This window comes from Rhinoderma darwinii, chromosome 4, assembly GCF_050947455.1.
Source record: "Rhinoderma darwinii isolate aRhiDar2 chromosome 4, aRhiDar2.hap1, whole genome shotgun sequence".
Classification (NCBI taxonomy): Eukaryota; Metazoa; Chordata; class Amphibia; order Anura; family Rhinodermatidae; genus Rhinoderma; species Rhinoderma darwinii.
Genome location: NC_134690.1, coordinates 387603543 through 387623661, shown reverse-complemented (window position 1 = coordinate 387623661; position 20119 = coordinate 387603543). Strand labels below are relative to the sequence as shown.

Below are 20119 nucleotides of genomic sequence, written 5' to 3'. Positions count from 1 at the left end.
AGAATGCTTTCAAAAACAGAAGTGTTCATTTTTTTAAAATAAATTAACAAAATACAAAGTGAATGAACACAAGAAAAATCTAAATCAAATCAATATTTGGCGTGACCGCCCTTTGCCTGTATACACAGACTGGAAGAATTGATTATTTTATTTCAGATACATTGGAGCAAAAAAATAAAAAGAAATACAATACAAAATAATCATTTAATGGTTTATGTATGAATTATATTGACTCTATTATTAATATTATTATGTTAACAACTACATTGAGCTGATTTAGCATCAATATCCGTGTAGTGTTTTAAACAATTATTCAATTCCACTTCTAAGATCTGAGCGATTATCTGATTTTACTCCTTGACTCTCGTTACAAATAAAATTATTGCGGGTCAACAGTCTATTAACCTGAACACCAGGAAAACAACTTGAATAATTCTTCTGCCTTTCAATAAAACCGCAACATTAGAAATCCAGTTGATCTTCATTTTAATAATTATACCATCACGTCACAGAAATACCCACAATTCATTTCTCAAGAAAAGTAAGCATTAAAGTGGGTGTGAGAATATTATCCATCTCCATAAATGTAATTATTAGGGTGGCGGCTTGGCAGCTGCTATGGGGCCCAACAATTAAGCTGGTCCATCTACACTCAGAGGTGAATGATGGGAAGGGGGGATGATGGGGCCCTGCTGTGTGCCTTGTACTTGTTCTTCTGCATCTCTTTTAGTGTTATTGCTGTGCTGTGACATCATTGTGTATATATTTCCTATGCTGTGATGTCACATTGTGTATTTTTCTGTGCATAATTCCTGTGCTATTATGTCATCATGAGCATTATTCCTGTATTATGACATCACTGTGTGGATTGTTCTCATCCTGTGACACATAGCAAAATGTGAAGCCACACCTCTGATTAAAGGGGTTTTCCAGGACTGAAATATTGATGGTATATCCATAGAATATGCCATCAGTATTGGATCCGTGGGGGTCAGACTTTAGGGTACCTAACCCCCGTCAATCAGCACAATGAAAAGGCTGACGTGCTCCCTCACTGCTTTATCTTCTTTTTATACATGGGGACAGCGCCTCATCTGTATGAGCGGCTGTGCCTGGTACTGCAGCACAGTCCCATTCTAGTGAGGATAGGCTACAATAACCTAAAAAAAAGTAACATTTGCTCTATAGTTAGCAAATGTAAAAATCAGCATTCTAATAATGTATCCACATAACATTTTCCTTTATTGTTTGTTTTTATTCTCTCCAGTGTAGGGAAATATCTGTTGCTACTTGAAAAGCATCATCAAGCTTCTGTTGACAGATCTGTTATTTTTATTATCCTTCTTTAATTTATACTATCAGTTCATAATGGTGTCCTGCTGTGGGTCTGATTGGTTTATTAACTCCTTAGGTATTTATATGTCAATCAGACTATTTGGATGTTCATATCTCAATGAGCTGATCTACCGGGTGTATTAAGCCACATTTAGTATAAATATACAACCATAATAAGCTTGTTGAGTCAAGTACTTAAAGAGGCTCTGACACCAGTTTAATACTTCTCTATCTCCTACCAAATGTTTGGTTTTTTTTAAAGTTTATTTTTGACCAAGTTATGAATATTTTAAGATTTATGCAAATTTGTTCTTGATGCCCAATTGGGCGTTTTTTTTTACTTTTCACCAAGTGGGTGTTGTAAAGAAAAGTGTATGATGCTGACCAATCAGTGACCAATTAGCGTCATACACTTCTCTTCATTCATCTTGATTCACAGCACAGCGTGATCTCGCAAGATCACACTGCGACATCACTTCCTCCCGTAGGTCCTTCACCGGAGCGACAGTAGAATGACCAGACATCGCCTCCAGCCGTGCCAGGACATTTATCTGAATCTGCAGCGGCTGGAGGCGATGTCTGGTCATTCTACCGTCACTCCGGTGAAGGACCTGCGGGAGGAAGTGATGTCACAGCGTGATCTTGCGAGATCACGCTGTGCTGTGGATCAAGCTGGGCTGGAATGGAGAGAAGTGTATGATGCTGATTGGTCAGCGTCCCACACTTTTCCTTACAATGCCCACTTGGTGAAAAGTAAAAGAACGCCAAGTTTGGCATTAAGAACAAATTTGCATAAATCTTAAAATGTTCATAACTTGGTCAAAAATAAACTTTCAAAAAAAAAACTGTAGTTATCTACATTAAAGTGCCTATTAGATTTGTGGGAGATAGGGAGTTATAAACTGGTGACGGAGCCTCCAAACAGTTTTTCCTCTTTTTATTCAAAATCTGCATATATTTCAGGTACATACAAAGGTAGAAGAATAATTAGGCCTCTGAATATACCTCCGCCATGTGATGTTTTAGGAAGCTCCGCCAAAGAACAAAACATTGCGTAGTGGCGCTTTGTATGTAGGTCATTTAGATGGGGCAATTATAATTACAAATTCCTATAATCAACCGGATCTATGTGACAGCGTAAAAGGGTGATCTCTACTGAACCTGAAATGCGCTCAGTACAGTTGTCAGATCCCTTCCCCCACTTCTCTTGACAGGTTATATAAAGTGTATTGTTCAGCAGGGGGCGACAATGAGCACAGGAGAAATATCCTCCCACAGAAATGAGATTTTGAAATCTGTGTTCTATTTTGCGACACGGTGGGAGGGACATTTAGAAATATCAGAAATAAAAAAAGGGGTTTGCAAAATGTTTTCAAAATGTTTCAATGATTTAAAGGATTTGTTCATCTTCACAACCCATTTTTTTAATTTCTTAAATGCATATAAAATAAAAAAACAAGACCACCTTGCAAATAGACCTCATGAAAAATGTCCTACAGATTTGTGTATGTGTCTCCATAGACTACAAACATACCCTGGTTAGTCTGATCCGGCAGTTCCACTCGCTTCCTACTTCTTGCTAATCTACCAATTGTATGATACCAAGAAGTAGGGGACAGATGGAAAGGAGTATGACTGCAGGATCAGACTACACGAGGTTTTTTTGTAGTCTGTTACCATGGAGACACATACAGTAGGTCTGCATAGGAGCTGTAGTAGACATTAAACTGTAAAACATTTTTAAGCAAGACTATTTTCAAAGTTGTTTTATTATTCATTTTAGATGCATTTCAGAAATAAATGTAAAAAAAGAAGTTGCCAAGGCTATCCTTCAATTATTAGGCCTCATGTACACGACCGTAGCCATGTGCACGGCCGCGATTTTCGGGTCGGCCCGCAAATAGCATCCCGCGTCCATTATTTTCTATGAGCCTCTTACATCATGGCTATCTATTCCTTCTATTTGGGATTAACACCATTTTTCTTTCCAGTCTTGTTCATCTGACCAATACCCATTAATGGTTAATGCAAAGCAATAAAGATTGTACCAATCACCTAGTATCAGCAAAAGCAACATCACCACAGTCATTCATGAGTGCGGGGTGACTGCTTACAGGCAGTTATTCTTTCTTCTTCCTCTGGGGAATATGGCCTATTATAGTTTTGATTGTGTTTTTGAAGCCCAGACATTGAAGAACCCCATCAGCAGTATTTATTACATTATTAGCTAACCTTACTCCAGAATTATCCTGGAGCGGGCTCAGGCGGTGATCTACTCTCCATTCCTGCCTAAACATTTAAGACTATTGACTCTTCCCTGAAAACAGTTGTCAGTATTCATATACCAACTCCCAGCATGCCCTGAAAGCCGCAGGCTATAGTTCAGCAACAGCTGGAGAGCCACTTTGTTACTGGAAAAGCAGGATGACAACCAATATGGCGGCAATTATGGCCTCACTGAAGTTGTCAACCTGGTTTAAAGACTAGAAATCTAGGAATGGCTGCTGGGGGGCTATTATAATGGCCATATTAGTTGTCACCCAGCTTTTCCACTTTCTCCAGCTGTTGAAAACTACCATTTAGCAGTATGACATTGTCCTCATTTACGTTGGTTGGCAGCATGATAGCTTATTGGTTAGGACTGGTCTCTTACATGGGGTATGTTTTAGGCTGGATTCACACGAGCATGTTCGGTCCGTAAAGGACGGAACGTATTTCGGCCGCAAGTCCCGGACCGAACACACTGCAGGGAGCCGGGCTCCTAGCATCATAGTTATGTACGATGCTAGGAGTCTCTGCCTCTCCGTGGAACTACTGTCCCGTACTGAAAACATGTTTTCAGTACGGGACAGTTGTCCTGCAGCGAGGCAGGGACTCCTAGCATCGTATATAACTATGATGCTAGGAGCCCGGCTCCCTGCAGTGTGTTCGGTCCGGGACTTGCGGCCGAAATACGTTCCGTCCTTTACGGACCGAACATGCTCGTGTGAATCCAGCCTTACTAGAGTATCCGCAGCAGAAATCCAAGGATGACACTCAGATATTTTTATGTTTGTACAGTTTGAAGTGCCGCTGATCCGCACAAAGGGCTAATACATGTGGAACTAATCCACTTGTTTTTCCTTGTGGAATCCGTGAGAATAAGTAGCATTTAACTTATTGTCACGGATTGTCTTTTTTTTCTCATGGGGTGGACAAAAATCTGATTTTCCTTCGCTGCATGTGAACAGTTAGGGCACGGCCAGACGTGGCGGAATTGATGTGGAATTCTCCTGCGGTCGTTTTTTACAGTTGTTTCAATACATTTTTAGGCAAGTTAGTTCAGACGTGCGGACCATAGGCTGCGGTGCAGAATTTTCCCTCCGCAGCATGCACTGTCTGTTGCGGAGAAGAAGCAGAATTTCACTGCGGATTTCAGCCTTTGCAATGCAAAAACTGAAATCGGTGACAAGTCCGCTGTCTTATCTGAATTACCTGTCAAATATGCAAATCTTGCTGCAGATTCGTTGCGTAATTGCCCCAAATCTGCACCAACATTTGCAGCGGAAAAACTCCGCCACGTCTGGCCGTGCCCTTACAGAAACGCCATTCACAAGCATTGGATGCAGATTGTCAGCGGATTTCGGTGCGGAATATGTGCCGAAACCCGTGCCAAATCCTAAATGTGAACGGGGCATGTTTGAGTGCTTCCCCTATTTACTAATTTAAAAATAATTATGGTGTCATCATGGTAACCCCTTTTTATTTTCAAGCTGGCTTCAGAAACACCTGGCTGCTGCAAGGGAAATGTAGTATTAGGTGCCAGTCATTCAAATAAATGGCATAGACGGGCAGGGACCACCAGAACCGCTGTTTGCAGTGGCACTCTGTCCTGGCTCATAGATGAGGGGGTCCCAAGCTCTAAAAGGGAATATGGACAGTGACTGTCATAATGAGACAACCCTTTTAAACAAATTTTTTAGTCTAAGGGTATGTTCACACACAGTGACCAAAAAATGACCAAAAACTTCTGAAAATACGGAGCTGTTTTCCGGCGAAAACAGCTCCTGATTTTAAGACGTTTTTGTAGCAACTCGCGTTTTTTGCGGCGTATTTTACGGCTATTATTGGAGCTGTTTTTCAATGGGGTCAATGAAAAACGGCTCCAAAAACGTCCCAAGAAGTGACATGCACTTATTTTTCGTGGGTGTCTTTTTAAGCACCGTATTTTGACAGCGACACGTAAAATTACACCTTGTGGGAACAGAACACCGTAAAAACCCATTTAAAGCAATGGGAAGATGTTTGTAGGCGTAATGGAGCCATTTTTTCAGGCGTAATTCGAGGCGTAAAATGCCCGAATTACGTCTGAAAACACTGCGTGTGAACATACCCTGACTTCAGGCAAAAAATAAAAAATTCCAGTGTTATAGGGTTTCACTACTAAAGGTTCACCTACCAGAATGCAGTTGTTTTGGAGATCCCCTGGTGTCTTCTTCTAGGCCACAGCTGATGCCTGAGCTAGCCATGACAACGAAGCCGCAATATCGTGACCCACCCAGGAGTCTATATACCAAATACTGCAAGTACCGACTACCAGGGATTCCTCTATCTCCCGGTTGTCAACGACTTCCTGTATGGCTGACCACACTGTCTATACAAGGCGGACACAGACTGCAGGGGGCCCCTGTGCAAAGAATGTGCCTGGGCCCCCATAACATAACCCCGCCCGGGCACATATAAAACTATACAAAATCTATATTACACATTTTATTGCTAGTTTAGAACACAAGTAACAAACATACATAATGCAAATAATTTCCATATTTAACAACTGAGTATAACACAAAGCAGTCATGTAACTAAGTTATCATGACTTTATCGTGCTGCGCTGCTCCGCAACTGCCGTTCACTTCTATAGGAGTTGCGTAAGCAGCATAGCTCAGCGCGCACACACACACACCCCTCAGGGGGTGGAAGCTCAGCCAACCAGTATTAAGCTTCATTTCAGCAGCGCTGCTATCCCGGATCAATAACTGATCCGAAGTTAGCGATGCTGCTTGCTAGGTGCGGCGCGCTCTATCTGGTGGTCTTGGTCACCTAGTGAGCGTCTCTATCAGATGTTGCACTGCATCTGACGGTGACGCTGGTTACCGATCCCACATTAATGACAGGTCCCTTGGCAGTGGGTAGCCACCATCAGTAAATAGTATACAAAGAAGAGGCCCTGTAGCAAGAAATAAAATGTGCCACCCATTATGGTGCTGGGTTTTGTCACCCAGCACCAATAGGGCCTGGAGTTTATTTCCCCCTACTTGCCCTTTCCATGAGCAATTGGCCAATTTCTCATTCCGTTGCTTGCTGACACTGGATTTCCTTTGGAGAGGGGAGTCCTGTACATATTCACATCACGCAATAGCAAAAGGGAAGGAACAACCAGGACTGGGCCTCATCTTTCCAAGGACCCCATAGTAATCACATGGTCCGCTCTATGGCCCAAAGCCGCCAGTGACTAAACATTTGGAGACACCTATTCGCCGATGGGTGATTGCAGTTTGCAGCCCATGAGAGTTAAACCATTTCTCCCTGGATTATATACTCTAAGTAAGACCTAATAACTTCATTAACATGAATACAGGCGAGAGGTCCTGGCTGCGTATATCATTTGTATGCAAATTGGTAGAGTATGATAATTTAACATCAGAAATGTAGCCGGATAAAAGGCATGTAAAAATTTCTGCAGAGTCCGGGTGTGTAGATTATTCCTATCTCTTGCCTTTAATTACATTTTTACTTACTGTCAACAGACTGAGATATTGAAGGGTGAGAATTCATTAATATAAAATAGAAACTTAACATAAGCGCAAAAATAACATAAAAAAATAGACACGCTTTTCTGGAAAAGTTGCCCAAAGGAACAAAGTCATCTATGCTTTTACTTCTGTAATGTGACCTCAATATATTCACCCCTGTCCCGTATGATTTTCCTATTGCCACTTCTGCTCAGAATATCTGAATATTAGAGTTAAAAATTAAAAATGTGTTATTCTGGCCTCACCCATAAATGTTAATTTGGCCACAAGATATTTCACTGGTCGTCATTATAAACATGCAGAGTGGGGAAAAAAGGATCGGACATGTTAAAATCAAGAGGCTCTGATACACAATATATCATTGGCCAAAAACATGTAAATAAATTTTGTTTAAAGGGAACCTGTCACCAGCATTTCACCTATTGAACTCTACTCACCACTCGCTGGCTGCTGCTGTCAAAAGTTCATTGCCGTTATCCCCTCTCCTAAACACCTCCTCCGACCGCAAATAACGGTCTGCAAACATTTCGTGCCTTTTACGGTAATCAGACAGTCTCGTTCGTCCCTTTTCATATGCCCGCCCTCTGCCGAAAACTGGCCCACCCTGAATGCCGAATTCTTATCGAGATAGCGCCCATCATGTATGATCCAACAACCTTCCCTGCTTCGTCCTGGCCTCAAATCTAGTTACCGTGCATGCGCCGCTATGGTTTCCCGTTGTGGGCACGCACCAGAACAGGACATCGATGCGCAAGCGCGGGATTTTGTGTGTGCTGGGGGAAGGCGAGGAGCTGTCAATTAAAAGTAAGGAGGCGGGGTTAACTTGGAAAGGCTTGAGGAATGAAGATATGACTCATGCTCATTAGCATACCGTGTGGGAACACTAAAAAACTGAATACCAAAGGTACAGACCCAACATAGAATATAATTATAGGTTACATAAAAAATTATTTTTCACACACTACCACCAGGTATTGCTAGTTTAATAGGTGAAATGCTGGTGACAGGTTCCCTTTAAGGCCAGGATCACACACACAGTTTTGATGCAATTTTTCACTCAGATTTTTGAGTCAAAGCCGAAGTGGATCCAAAAAGAAGAAAAAGTCGAAAGACAAGACTCGTGAATCTCCTTTCATTTGTGTCCACTCCTTTGTATTGCTGAAAAATTAAGCCAGAAACTGCATCAAAACTGCATGTGTGATCATGGCCTTAGGAAGGCCTTGCTGTTTTCCGAGTTGCTGGTGGCAAACTATGCATCTAGATCTAGAGGCGGCCTAATTAGTACAAAGCCATTTAATCCAATTTACATAGTTGGCCACTAGGAGGCAGAAATAAATAATTTGCATGTCTCCGCCCACTATACTAAAATGAGAATTAAATTCCTTGCCATGGGGATAAGTGATGGAAGCGAGTATGTAAATACTTTCTGTTTTAGGAAGGGCTTGTTGTGTTCTAAATTGTTGGAGCGTATTTTTTCTTTTTAGCGTTTCCCACCCATTCTGCCGCACAGGGTTGGGAATAGGTCTGGGGTCCTTCTGCACTTTGGAGAGCTTATTTTAGGAAGCACGGGTGACAGAAAGAAAGTCACCTATTGTACCTTGTTATAAGCTATTTGGGAACTACTGACTGTAATGTTCTTCTATGATCTCACTGATGGGAATCCCCTAAAAATCCCTGCCCCATTATCACTATATTTATCTGACACATGTCCAGTTCTGAAAATCTCCCGGAACATTTACGTAGCTGTGTGTGGATGATCTTAGTTTTGTACTTCTATAAGCTTTGTGCTTTAGGTTTATTGCTGCTTTAATAGGATTCTGAAGCTTCAGTACGGGACATTCTTCGCCTGGACCGGCTCCTCATGTAAAATAACGCACAAATGCTGTAATCTAACAACTGGAGGAACTCATTAATTGTAGACATGGAAGACCATTTCTTTGGCCTTTTGGGAAATAAAGTCTTCTGTACAATCTGGTAATAAAGAAGCATTAATCCCTGTGGTCTCCACCATGCGGAGTTCACAACCCGCATAAGATTGGCAAAAAATCAACTTTGTAGCTGAGTGTGCTAAAAAGAAGTGTAAGAAATCTACATTGCAGAAGGACGAATACAATTTCTATAAAGATTTATTAACATCTAAATTTTTGTGAATTTTTTTTATGGATTGCTTGTGAGACATTAAGGCTTCATGCGCATAACAAAGCTCTAGACGCTCTGCATGCTGCCATACATTGCCTCTGTGAAGCACCATATTCTACCCTAGATTTAATGCTTGATGGATAGAATACCTCCATAATACAGAATGTGTTGGAACAAGCCACAATTTTTTTTTCTTACCGATTCATATAAAAGTCTCCGTATGTAGTCTGAGACCCACAGAGGTACAATATGGATCCACAGATTGCCATGGTGATGTATTGCGGATCCATACAACATGGGTTCGTAATTTAGCCTAACCCCATGGTAATTAAAGCACACTTTGACCTAGACTTTTAGGTTAAAAGTTAAAGAATACCTCCAATAATGTTGCGTAAAGAATTTTCAAAGTGAAGGTGGAAGACATGGCCCGGTGTGAGAGCGGTCCAGTTGCTTAAGCAAATGTACGACACCACAATCTTCCCCTTCCTAGGCTCTCCCAGCTACCTATCCCGCCTTCATTTTTAAACTTTTGGCAGGAGACCCAATCGGAATATTATTACAGGTACGCGTTAAGGTTTGACCAAATTAATGATTCTACTAATGAGTTAGAAATTTATGGGTTTTTTTCAGGTTCCGAATTTATAATTTGTTAGACAACGAAAGAAAGTCATTGGTGACTACCTGTCTCCCTCCACATGTCATAAAAGGTGTTTGTTGAAAAATTCCTCTAAGTGGGAATGATAAGGAAGAACTTTTACAAACTCCACACTCACGGTTACATTATAACCTATCACATTCCAAAAAGTTCTTCCATAATTTGGGAAATTTCTAGTCTAAAATTATGTTTATTGGGCGTTTAGGTCTGTGATAAATTGTTGGGAACTCGGAGATTGACCAGTATTGCCTCTGTTTTTCAGATAGTGTTCCGAAAAATTAGTGATGTAAAAAGAGAGGAAGAAGAGTGGATGAAAAGTAAAAATGAAGCCCCCTTGATTCTCCCACCAGACCATCCAGTCCGACGATTGTTTCAAAGATTCCGTCAGCAGAAGGAGGCTCGTCTGGCAGCAGAACGAGGAGGAAGAGACCTCAATGACCGTGATCTAGAGAAAGGCAATATACTGGTGGAACATTCTGCTCGCAACACAATAAAAGCCAGCCTTGTCACCGTCACTGAAAGCCCCGCCACTCCGGTATCTTTCCAAGCAGCATCAACCTCTGGTGTGTCAGACCGAGCTAAACTCCATGCTCCAGTATCTGAAACCACTGGAGGTAAAGTGGCCGGGGAGTTGGTAAAAAGGAAAGGGTGGGCAAGGTTTAGAGATGCATGTGGGAAAGGGGAGGATTGGAATAAAGTATCTAAAGCTGAGTCTATGGAAATATTACCTGACAGAACTAAACCGCCAGGGGAGATCACATTAAAGAAGACAGATTCCTGTGACAGTGGGATAACAAAAAGTGATTTACGTTTAGACAGTGTTGGGGAGGCTAAGAGCCCCCAGGATCGAAGTCCCGTGCAAGCCGAAGTTAAACACACTTTTTATCCCATTCCAGAACAAACCCTCCAAGCCACAGTTTTAGAGGTGAAGCATGAGTTAAAGGAAGACATTAAAGCTTTGAATACAAAAATAACAAATCTAGAAAAACAGCTTGCCGAAATACTACGAATATTAGCTTCAAGAAGGTGCTCCCAATCACCACAAGAGATCTTTGAAATATCCCGACCCCAGTCTCCAGAATCGGAAAGAGATATATTTGGATCCAGCTAAAGCAACCATAGAGAATAGAGTCATTGTAAACAAATTAGGTGCCCAGTCCCCCATGTTTCAAGCACTGTCTCCAACATGGTTTTCTACTCTACTGGGGGTTTAAGGATTTCCAACCGTATACAAGATGAGCATGTTCCTGGGCAAACATGGACTATGTCTCCAAGGTGGGCTGAAAGTTATGACCCGGTTGGGTTTAGATTGATTCATTCTGGATCTGGGAAGGTTAAGGATGGATTCCAGTGATTACCAGTTTTACGTGAATTTTACACATATCATTAAAAGCCAGGAGAAGAAGACAACAGCTGAGACACAGATGATGGTGGATGTATTTCCTCAACCGGTGGAATGGGATTATTGATTATTAACTTTACAACCGATTGAGAAGAGAGGGGCTGACGCACCTTTCTATCAGAATATTGGGAGGTTTTATGATATTTCTTCCCAAAAAGCATGCCTTATGTAACTGATTCTTACCCTTGTCCAGTTGAAAGGATGGACAAGATGGCCTGTATGACTGTATGAAACATCTTTTATTGCTGCGGCCTTTATAAAAAGCTTGCAAATCCACCCACTGAATGTCACAATATATAGACAAAATTGTGCTTCTTAGGTTGTTTCATGAGGCTTTTAAATAAGTAGAGAGCTATAAAAACAAAGCTGGGAAATTCTAATAGAGATAATATATATTTTTATAGATTCCCTGCTGCTTTACAGAAGAAACATTGAAAAGTGATTGAAGAAACGGTAAACGTTTTCAAATTATACAGTGCAGTACCTTCTTCCACCCAGCAGATGCCGATGTTTTTTCTCTTGAATGTTATTTAAAAAAACTGGGATTAGAAATAGGATGTACAGCAATAGTATACAGCGCCACCTGCAGATTAAAAGAAGGTATTTCATTAAAAACATAAACCTCAAAGAAGTTCACATTATAACTGACGAGTCTTCCAATATGTGCTACAATTGTGTAATTATTTCTTGATAATATTTTGCTAATTATGATGTTTTTGATTTATTGAATATAGTTATGTGTGACCATGAGAATAACTGTAGAGTGGCTATATATATTGTTATATTAAAGGAACACTTTAGGTATAACATATGCATTGTTTTATGCCTAGTACAAGGCCTAAGGGGGTGGGGCATGACTACCCCTCAGGCCCTGCACTAGGCAGTGCCCAGCACATCGTTTTTCCTGGAGTGTTTCTTTAACTCCTTACTTTCCAGTACTATGAGTAATCCTTCTACTTCAATACTTCCCAGTGCTATTGTTTAGGCTTTTATATGTGCAATATATTGTGACATTCAGGCTATATTTTTAATATACATCTTCATTAACTTTTCTGAAAAGATGCTTCTATTTTGATATTTTCTGTTCCCTATTGATCAATACTGCCTAAAAGAAAAACTGGCCTTGTTGCCCGTAGCAACCAATCCAAATCCTGCTACCTTTAAGCTGCACTGTGATTGGTTGTTATGGGCAACAAGACCAGTTTTTCTTTTTGGCAGTTTTGATAAATCTGCCTATGTTCTATTGTTCAGTACATATCCAGATCGGTCTATATTTGTCATATATATAGTATATATAGTAGAGATTTATGACATATCAGCCACAATATATGGTCCGTCATGTAATCTAGAGCCTCACTGTTTGCTGATGATAAACTACCACATAAATAGTGAACAAAATAGTATAATTTATTGCTCTAAAGTAGTGGGTCGCAACCTGTGGCTCTCCAGCTGTTGCAAAACTACAACTCCCAGCATGCCCCGACAGCCTGCGGTCGGACACCACTGCTCTAGAGAATTTTCTTTCAGGGATATGAAATGTGTTTTGCACAGATTAAAGTAGCCAGTACTGTAAAGTATTAATCATTACACAAAGCATTCGACCTGACCACGAAGTGTGACAAATAGGAAGACGGCGACAGAAAGTTCTACTTTATATAAATTATTTCCACTGTCCGTTACCGCTTCAGGGATGTGACGAATGACACGACAAATGTTGAGCCTTATTGTATTTGGCAAGTGGTTTTCTTTTACTGGGGAGAGAAGCGTTGCCCGTTGGCTTTCAATCAATGGAATTACTTTTCTTTGACATCCGCTTCTTTCCTCTCCAGAAGACCATTTTGTGTTTTTCCTCAGAATAACGATTTCTATTAGCTGATGGCGCAGTCCATGATATTGCATCTTAGACGACTTCCTCCTGCAGAGATTTCCATTTGGGTTTTCTCTATCCGTAGTAATTACACAAGTCGATAATGCAGACGCCACGGCTCCAAGTACGGTTTCTGATCGGTCGGCCGCTCAACTTGTTTATTGGTTCATTTATAGAATTATTTCGTTATTTTATGTATATTCTTTAATTTATAAAATGGTCATAATTTAGGAATATACCAAAGATCACCTAATTATTTTTATTTATATATGAACACTTTAAAATGGACATATCCCAGATTAACAGAATGGGGATATCTATCTATCTATCTATCTATCTATCTATCTATCTATCTATCTATCTATCTATCTATCTATCTATCTATCTATCTATCTATCTCATATCTATCTATCTCATATCTATCTATCTATCTATCTCATATCTATCTATCTATCTATCTATCTATCTATCTATCTATCTATCTATCTATCTATCTATCTATCTATCTATCTATCTATCTCATATCTATCTATCTATCTATCTCATATCTATCTATCTATCTATCTATCTATCTATCTATCTATCTATCTATCTATCTATCTATCTATCTATCTATCTATCTATCTATCTATCTATCTACAGAGATCCAAAAATAGGCAGCACACCATAGAGTTAGTGAAAAAAGAGGGTACTTTATTGGCCCCAAGTGCGACGTTTCAGCTCTATCCACTAGAGCCTAGAAAGGCTCTAGTGGATAGAGCTGAAACGTCGCACTTGGGGCCAATAAAGTACCCTCTTTTTTCACTAACTCTATGGTGTGCTGCCTATTTTTGGATCTCTGTGGATATTGAGAGCTTGGTCTGCTCCCTGAGGCTTGCACCCACATCTTCCTACATCTTTCCACCGGTGCTGCTGGATCTTTTTTGTTTGTCTATCTATCTATCTATCTATCTATCTATCTATCTATCTATCTATCTATCTATCTATCTATCTATCTATCTATCTATCTCATATCTATCTCATATCTATCTATCTATCTATCTATCTATCTATCTATCTATCTATCTATCTATCTATCTATCTATCTATCTATCTATCCCTTTACATAACTTGTCTTCATTAAAATAAATGTTTCCCATGGCACTATCCAAAAACACTGTGAAAAGGGGGTTAAAGCCCTTTCTAAGCCAATCACAAGAGATGTACAAGGTCAATAAACAACAGACTATCACATTTCTTTGTATGCAACAAGATACAACAAAAAGACAACATATTGGATTTCTATCCGGAAAAATTAGTTGAGTTCACATATCGGTTCATAGACCTTGTTTAAGTCACTTTATATATTTGTGCATCAGGCACCAAAAATTAGATTGTAAGCTCTATAGGGCAGGGACTTACTGTGCCTGAAAATATTTTGTTACAGCACTTTTCAAGAGAAAATCTATTGTTGAGACTGTATATAATTGTAAATCTCATGTAAATATCTGTATGGCTATATATTTCTGTAGGGAAGAGATAATATATTGAGGTTCTTGGCCAGCCCGAGCTTGCAATATGCTGTTTTTAGTGCAGGGACTTTAAGTGGCTTTTTATGAAATACCAAACTGATATTTATTCTTCTGTTGGGACAATGTGTTTCACGTTCCTGAACTTTATGTCTCATTTCCATGTCTTTTTATTGATTAGAAGACTTGAATATTCCGCATTTGTAACGTCTTCCCTTGTTCCTGTTTGTGTGGTGTTGGGTCTTGTCTTGAAGATTGTATTGTTCTGTATGTATGTTGCTCTAAACAGTCTGACCAAAGGGCAGTTGATCCAGGAGAAGATGACAATTTTTTATTTTTCCTTGAAAATATTATAAAGCTCATCAACAAAAAGTCCCCTTAACTAAATGTCATAATCCTTTCCTTTGACAACTCTCCACAGAATGCAAAATTTCCAAAGATGGATTCATGTGAACATGCGTATAATAAAGTCCTAAGGAACATTTTCCCAAGCCGTACCATGGCTGAATGCCTACCATAATGGTGGAGCCATTGATGTAGAACCTTTGACACTCTTAGCTCCACCCCTTTCAGTGCTATCTTAAGCCCCACCCATTTCACTCCTAGACTACATAATGTAAGCCTTGCTTTAGTTACATTAGATTATATATATATATATATTTCTTATTCACTCTGTTCATTTATTTTTGTCAGAGAACATAAGTGTGAATTCCCCACATCTTGTCGTCTTGTCATTTTTCGGGTCCAGCGCCGCTCACGTGATCTTCATTCTGACCTGGTCTGGAATCGCTGCTTTTCATAAAAAAACGGAAGTCAGGCTCTCAATGCAATCCTATGGAGCCTCGTTCTGGCTCCCATATGCATTGAGAGCCTGAGTTCCGGTTTATTCAAAAGCACAGTGACTCCAGACCAGGCCAGAATGAAGATCACGTGAGCGGGGCTGGACCCGAAAAATACAAGATGCGGGGATCGGTAAGTATTTTTGCACACAGCACCCCACTGAAACACCAATGTGCAAATGGAGGGTGCAATAATAAAGTGGAGTGATCCTTTAATAGGGTATATGAAAATGGGTTTTCTAAGCTGGACAATCCCTTTAAGACTTAGGTCTACTTTGCCTAGTGAAAACTGTTGCCCTCCTCATTAGACTAGAGCTCTACTTATTGGAGTTTAGGTTAGGTCTTCATGGTGTCATGGTCAGCTTTTACAATGGTTGCAAAATTGCTTATGATCCCGTAGGAAAACATCTAATGTCATGAATCTGTTGCGATAATCCTACAATTTTACTACGATCTGTGGTGGAGGCCAAGTCTTATATAAAGTTAATTCACATAAATATTTTAATGATAACAACTTTATGGAAAATGTAGGAGGCTGTCATAGCTCAATCCTTTCACAGAATAATACAGTGGAAGTCCTTTAATCTGGCATCAGTACAAATAGTCGGATATGTGCTCCAGCATAGATCTTCCTGATTATCCAGAATCACAATAGATGGGAAGTGGAAGACTGGGATTTCTTCTTTGATACAACTGGATGAGGTTATATCTGCACTCAACGATAGGCAGCTATTGGTATGTTGCCAACATTTTGAAAGTAGTCTTGTCTGATTTGTTGTCCCATATTTGACTTCTTAGTAAAGCAGTAAAAGCAATAAGTGAGTGATAATCGTGATAATTTATAATGCAATTAAACTGCACCTAACACTTTACAGATATTAGGATCGAGGTCTAGATCATAATTCTCTGTAGATCAGAATTTAATATACAGACCCGACATGCCTAAAATATTACAGATTTCTTAAGTAGTATAAAAAGCTAATGCCTGGATGATGGGGGCACTGATACTTTAAAGAGGCTCTGTCACCAGATTATAAGTGCCCTATCTCCTACATAACGTGATCGGCGCTGTAATGTAGAGAACAACAGTAGTTTTTATTTTGAAAAACTTTAATTTTTTTGCAAGTTATGATCAATTTTAGATTTATGCTAATTAGTTTCTTAATGACCAACTGGGTGTGTTTTTACTTTCCACCAAGTGGGCGTTGTAAAGAGGACTGTATGACGCTGACCAAATCAGTAACCAATCAGCATCATACACTTCTCTTCATTCCAGCCCAGCTTCTTTCACTGCACAGCGTGATCTCGCGAGATCACGCTGTGATGAGATTTTCTCCCACAGGTTCTTCATCGAAGTCATGGAAGACAGAACAGACATCGCCTCCAGCCGCTGCAGATTCGGATAAACGTCCTGGCACGGCTGGAGGCGATGTCTGTTGACATCGCTCCGGCGAAGGACCTGTGGGAGGAAGTCCAGTCACAGCGTGATCTCACGAGATCACGCTGTGCAGTGAAAGAAGCTGGGCTGGAATGAAGAGAAGTGCATGATGCTGATTGGTCACTGATTGGTCACTGATTGGTCAGCGTCATACACTTCTCTTTACAACGCCAACTTGGTCAAAAGTAAAAAACGCCCAGTTGATCATTAAGAACTAATTAGCATAAATCTAAAATTGTTCATAACTTGCTCAAAAATGATAGTTTTTCTAAATAAAAACCAGTGTTGTTATCTACATTACAGCGCCAATCAGATTATGTAGAAGATAGGGCACTTATAATGTGGTGACAGAGCCTCTTTAACCCACCTGCCTCCTAGATATGTTGTTGGCACTACAAACTATACTGTTACAAGATTCCAACCAGGAAAGTTAAAAGTTAATTATATGATCACATGATAAAAATATCAATATTTTTCCTAAAGTTTATTAAAATTACTTCCCATTAATAAAAATATTCCTTATTTATGCAGAGATTAGTAAGGGATGATGCATGCTTTAATTTCCACCAAAGAAGTAAAATGAAGATATATCAGGAAATGATCAACTAGAGCAGTAGCCAAAGTTTATAAATTATGTTTCTTTTACTTACAGAAATATTGTGATTTTTCTATTTTGCAAAAGTAACAACAGGAAGTGCAGCCATGTTGGTTGTCATCTTGGAATTAGTTTCTTAGAAACTGTTGGTAAAACTGTTGCTTTGTCACTGATTGAATGCTGACAACATGGCAGCCGGTTGTCAGGTCCTAAAATGATTCAAAAGTGACGACAATATGGCGGCACTTCCTGTTGTCACTTTTTCAAAATGGCTGCCAAAGCAAAGTACAGGTCTCCTACTGTCTGTAGGTAAATAAAACTTAATTACCAATCTTTGCTCTAATTTTTGATTTACTCAAATTTGGCTTATTTTATGTTTTGGGTGGAAAAATTGTTCACGTCCTGCTACGATTCAGAGATGTACATTTTTGTGCACCGTTCAACCAGTCCTGTCTGATTCTCACAGGTATGGGTTTTCGAATTAGGCAACAATTTAGTTAAACTGCAGAGTTGTTCACAGAGCAAAGAAGAGAGGCTATAATAAAACTCATGCCATCTTACCACTAAACCGGGAATGGTGCTTCGTCACCCGCCATTCTTCAATTGTAAAATAGAAGGGTGGTGAGACCCTGGGGCTCTTTCCTCCGTCACTTGTTTGATGTTTCAGTACCTGTACAGAAGGAAAGCCATTCACAGATTAAAACTGTCCATAGTCAAGAGGATGGAGTTAGCATGAGGACTATTGAGCCAGAGAGGCCACCATATGCATTTGCACAGTTGCGTTTACGTGACTTTAAAGCTCTAATCTCCCCTTATTGTCACTTGAAATCAATAATATTTATTTTGTTATATATATTTTTTATTTTTAGCCACCCAAAAGTAATTTTTATGGGTCATCGAAAAAAAAAAAAGACCCCTTTTGATCCAGTAGTTTATGCACTCACATGAATGTGGTAGGTGCACATGAAGTTGAATTTCCAACTTTTTTATTCAAATTTTTTTTCCAAGATATACAATCACAATATGAAAATATACAGAGTATGAGTTACAAGTCAGTATAATATCAAAATTGTTTAACAGTAAAACCATAAGAGTGCGGAAGAAAACGTACAAAATGTAGAAATACATTAGAAATCGTCCAACTTTTATCATCTTGTTTTTAGATCCGAAATTCTGTGGCAATTAATTTTATTATATATCTTTAAAGCGTCCACTTTTTTTTTACAGTGCTACAAATCAACTGCTTTGACATAGTGGTAAACAAAATAAAAAATACTGACTGCCTGCTGCCACCACTAGAGGGAGCTAGGGAGCTTACTGCATAATGTTATATTATTGAGTTTAATGTATAAACAGTATGCAGTAAGTCCCCACACTACCCCTAGTAGTGGTAGCAGGCGGTAAGGATTTTCTCTTTTAACTATAGGTCTATGCAGGGGATTTGAAGCTCTGTTCAGAAATCTCTTATCGCTATAAAGATAGATTAAGAAATAAACAGAACAGAATTTTTAACCTATTTAGACCAAAATGATCTTTAAGGTGGACATTCACTTTAAGGATATATTAAAAGAATAATTCTATTTCCACTACCTTTACCAGCTGCCACCTGACATTTAGACACACACTCAAACAGATTTTATTACTGTTACTTTTGATTAATTGGCTTCTAAACTAAAAAATGGCCTTAAAAAAATCAGAAAATTCTGGATCCATCAATTAAAATCCACAATATTTCTTAGCAGCTGTGAGTTTTGCATTGTGCCACTCTTCGAAAGCTACATAAATCTCAGCAGAAAGACTTTTGCAATAAAAGTGCAGTATTTTGCCTTAAGATTCTTGTTGAGTGATGGGTTCAAGTCTGTGATTCATCTATTGAGTTCTTGAAAAACAGTCTCACTATTTACAGTCACCGCCTGCAGGAAAAGTAGTACTTTAGGAAAAAAATTCAAAATCTTTTAAAAAATGATGGCACACGGAAAGTAATTTCATATACGTATAATTTTTATTTTCCAAGTCGATATTTGAAATAGAATTATGTTGTTTTAAAGCTGAGACAACATCAATTCAGTCAACATAACTGATTATAGCTTGTGGCCTGTGTCTTATATTTCTCGTTTTTTTTAATTCAAATATGATAAAAGTCAATCTCTTCAGTCTAGAATAGTAAATTCTATGACCAGATGAACTCCAACTCCATCTATTATTTCTAGTTCTCTTATGTGTAAGGTGCCCGGGGTATAAAGGGTGTGAAATGGGATGACCCTCTGCACCCATCTACTCAACATAGTGTTGGGAGGACAGAAACCTCCCATGGAGTAGAAGTGTGCTATTGGGGCCCAAGACAGATGTGGCCCAACCCCGGTGGTCCCATGCCCTTTGCTACTGGTTGGTAAGAACCTGTAAAGGACTCTCCTCTCTAGAGGAACTGCATTGTTACCAAGCAAGGGGGCGGGGAATTGGCCCATGGATGTGGGAAGTGTAAAAAGGTATGAAAGGGGAAAGACAACACCAGGCCCTTCTGTCCTGGGTGGCAAAACCCAGCACCACAA

At 39.5% G+C, this 20119-nt stretch overlaps 1 protein-coding gene across 1 annotated transcript in view; it reads left to right on the top strand.

The window, feature by feature from the left end:
- Positions 1 to 12414, top strand: part of KCNH1 (potassium voltage-gated channel subfamily H member 1) — a 235158-nt gene extending 222744 nt beyond the window's left edge. The window contains exon 12 of the mRNA XM_075863274.1: positions 10184 to 12414. Coding sequence (XP_075719389.1) covers positions 10184 to 11032 — 849 coding nt within the window. The 3' untranslated portion in view covers positions 11033 to 12414. The remainder of the gene's footprint in view (positions 1 to 10183) is intronic.
- The last annotated feature ends 7705 nt before the right edge of the window (positions 12415 to 20119 follow it).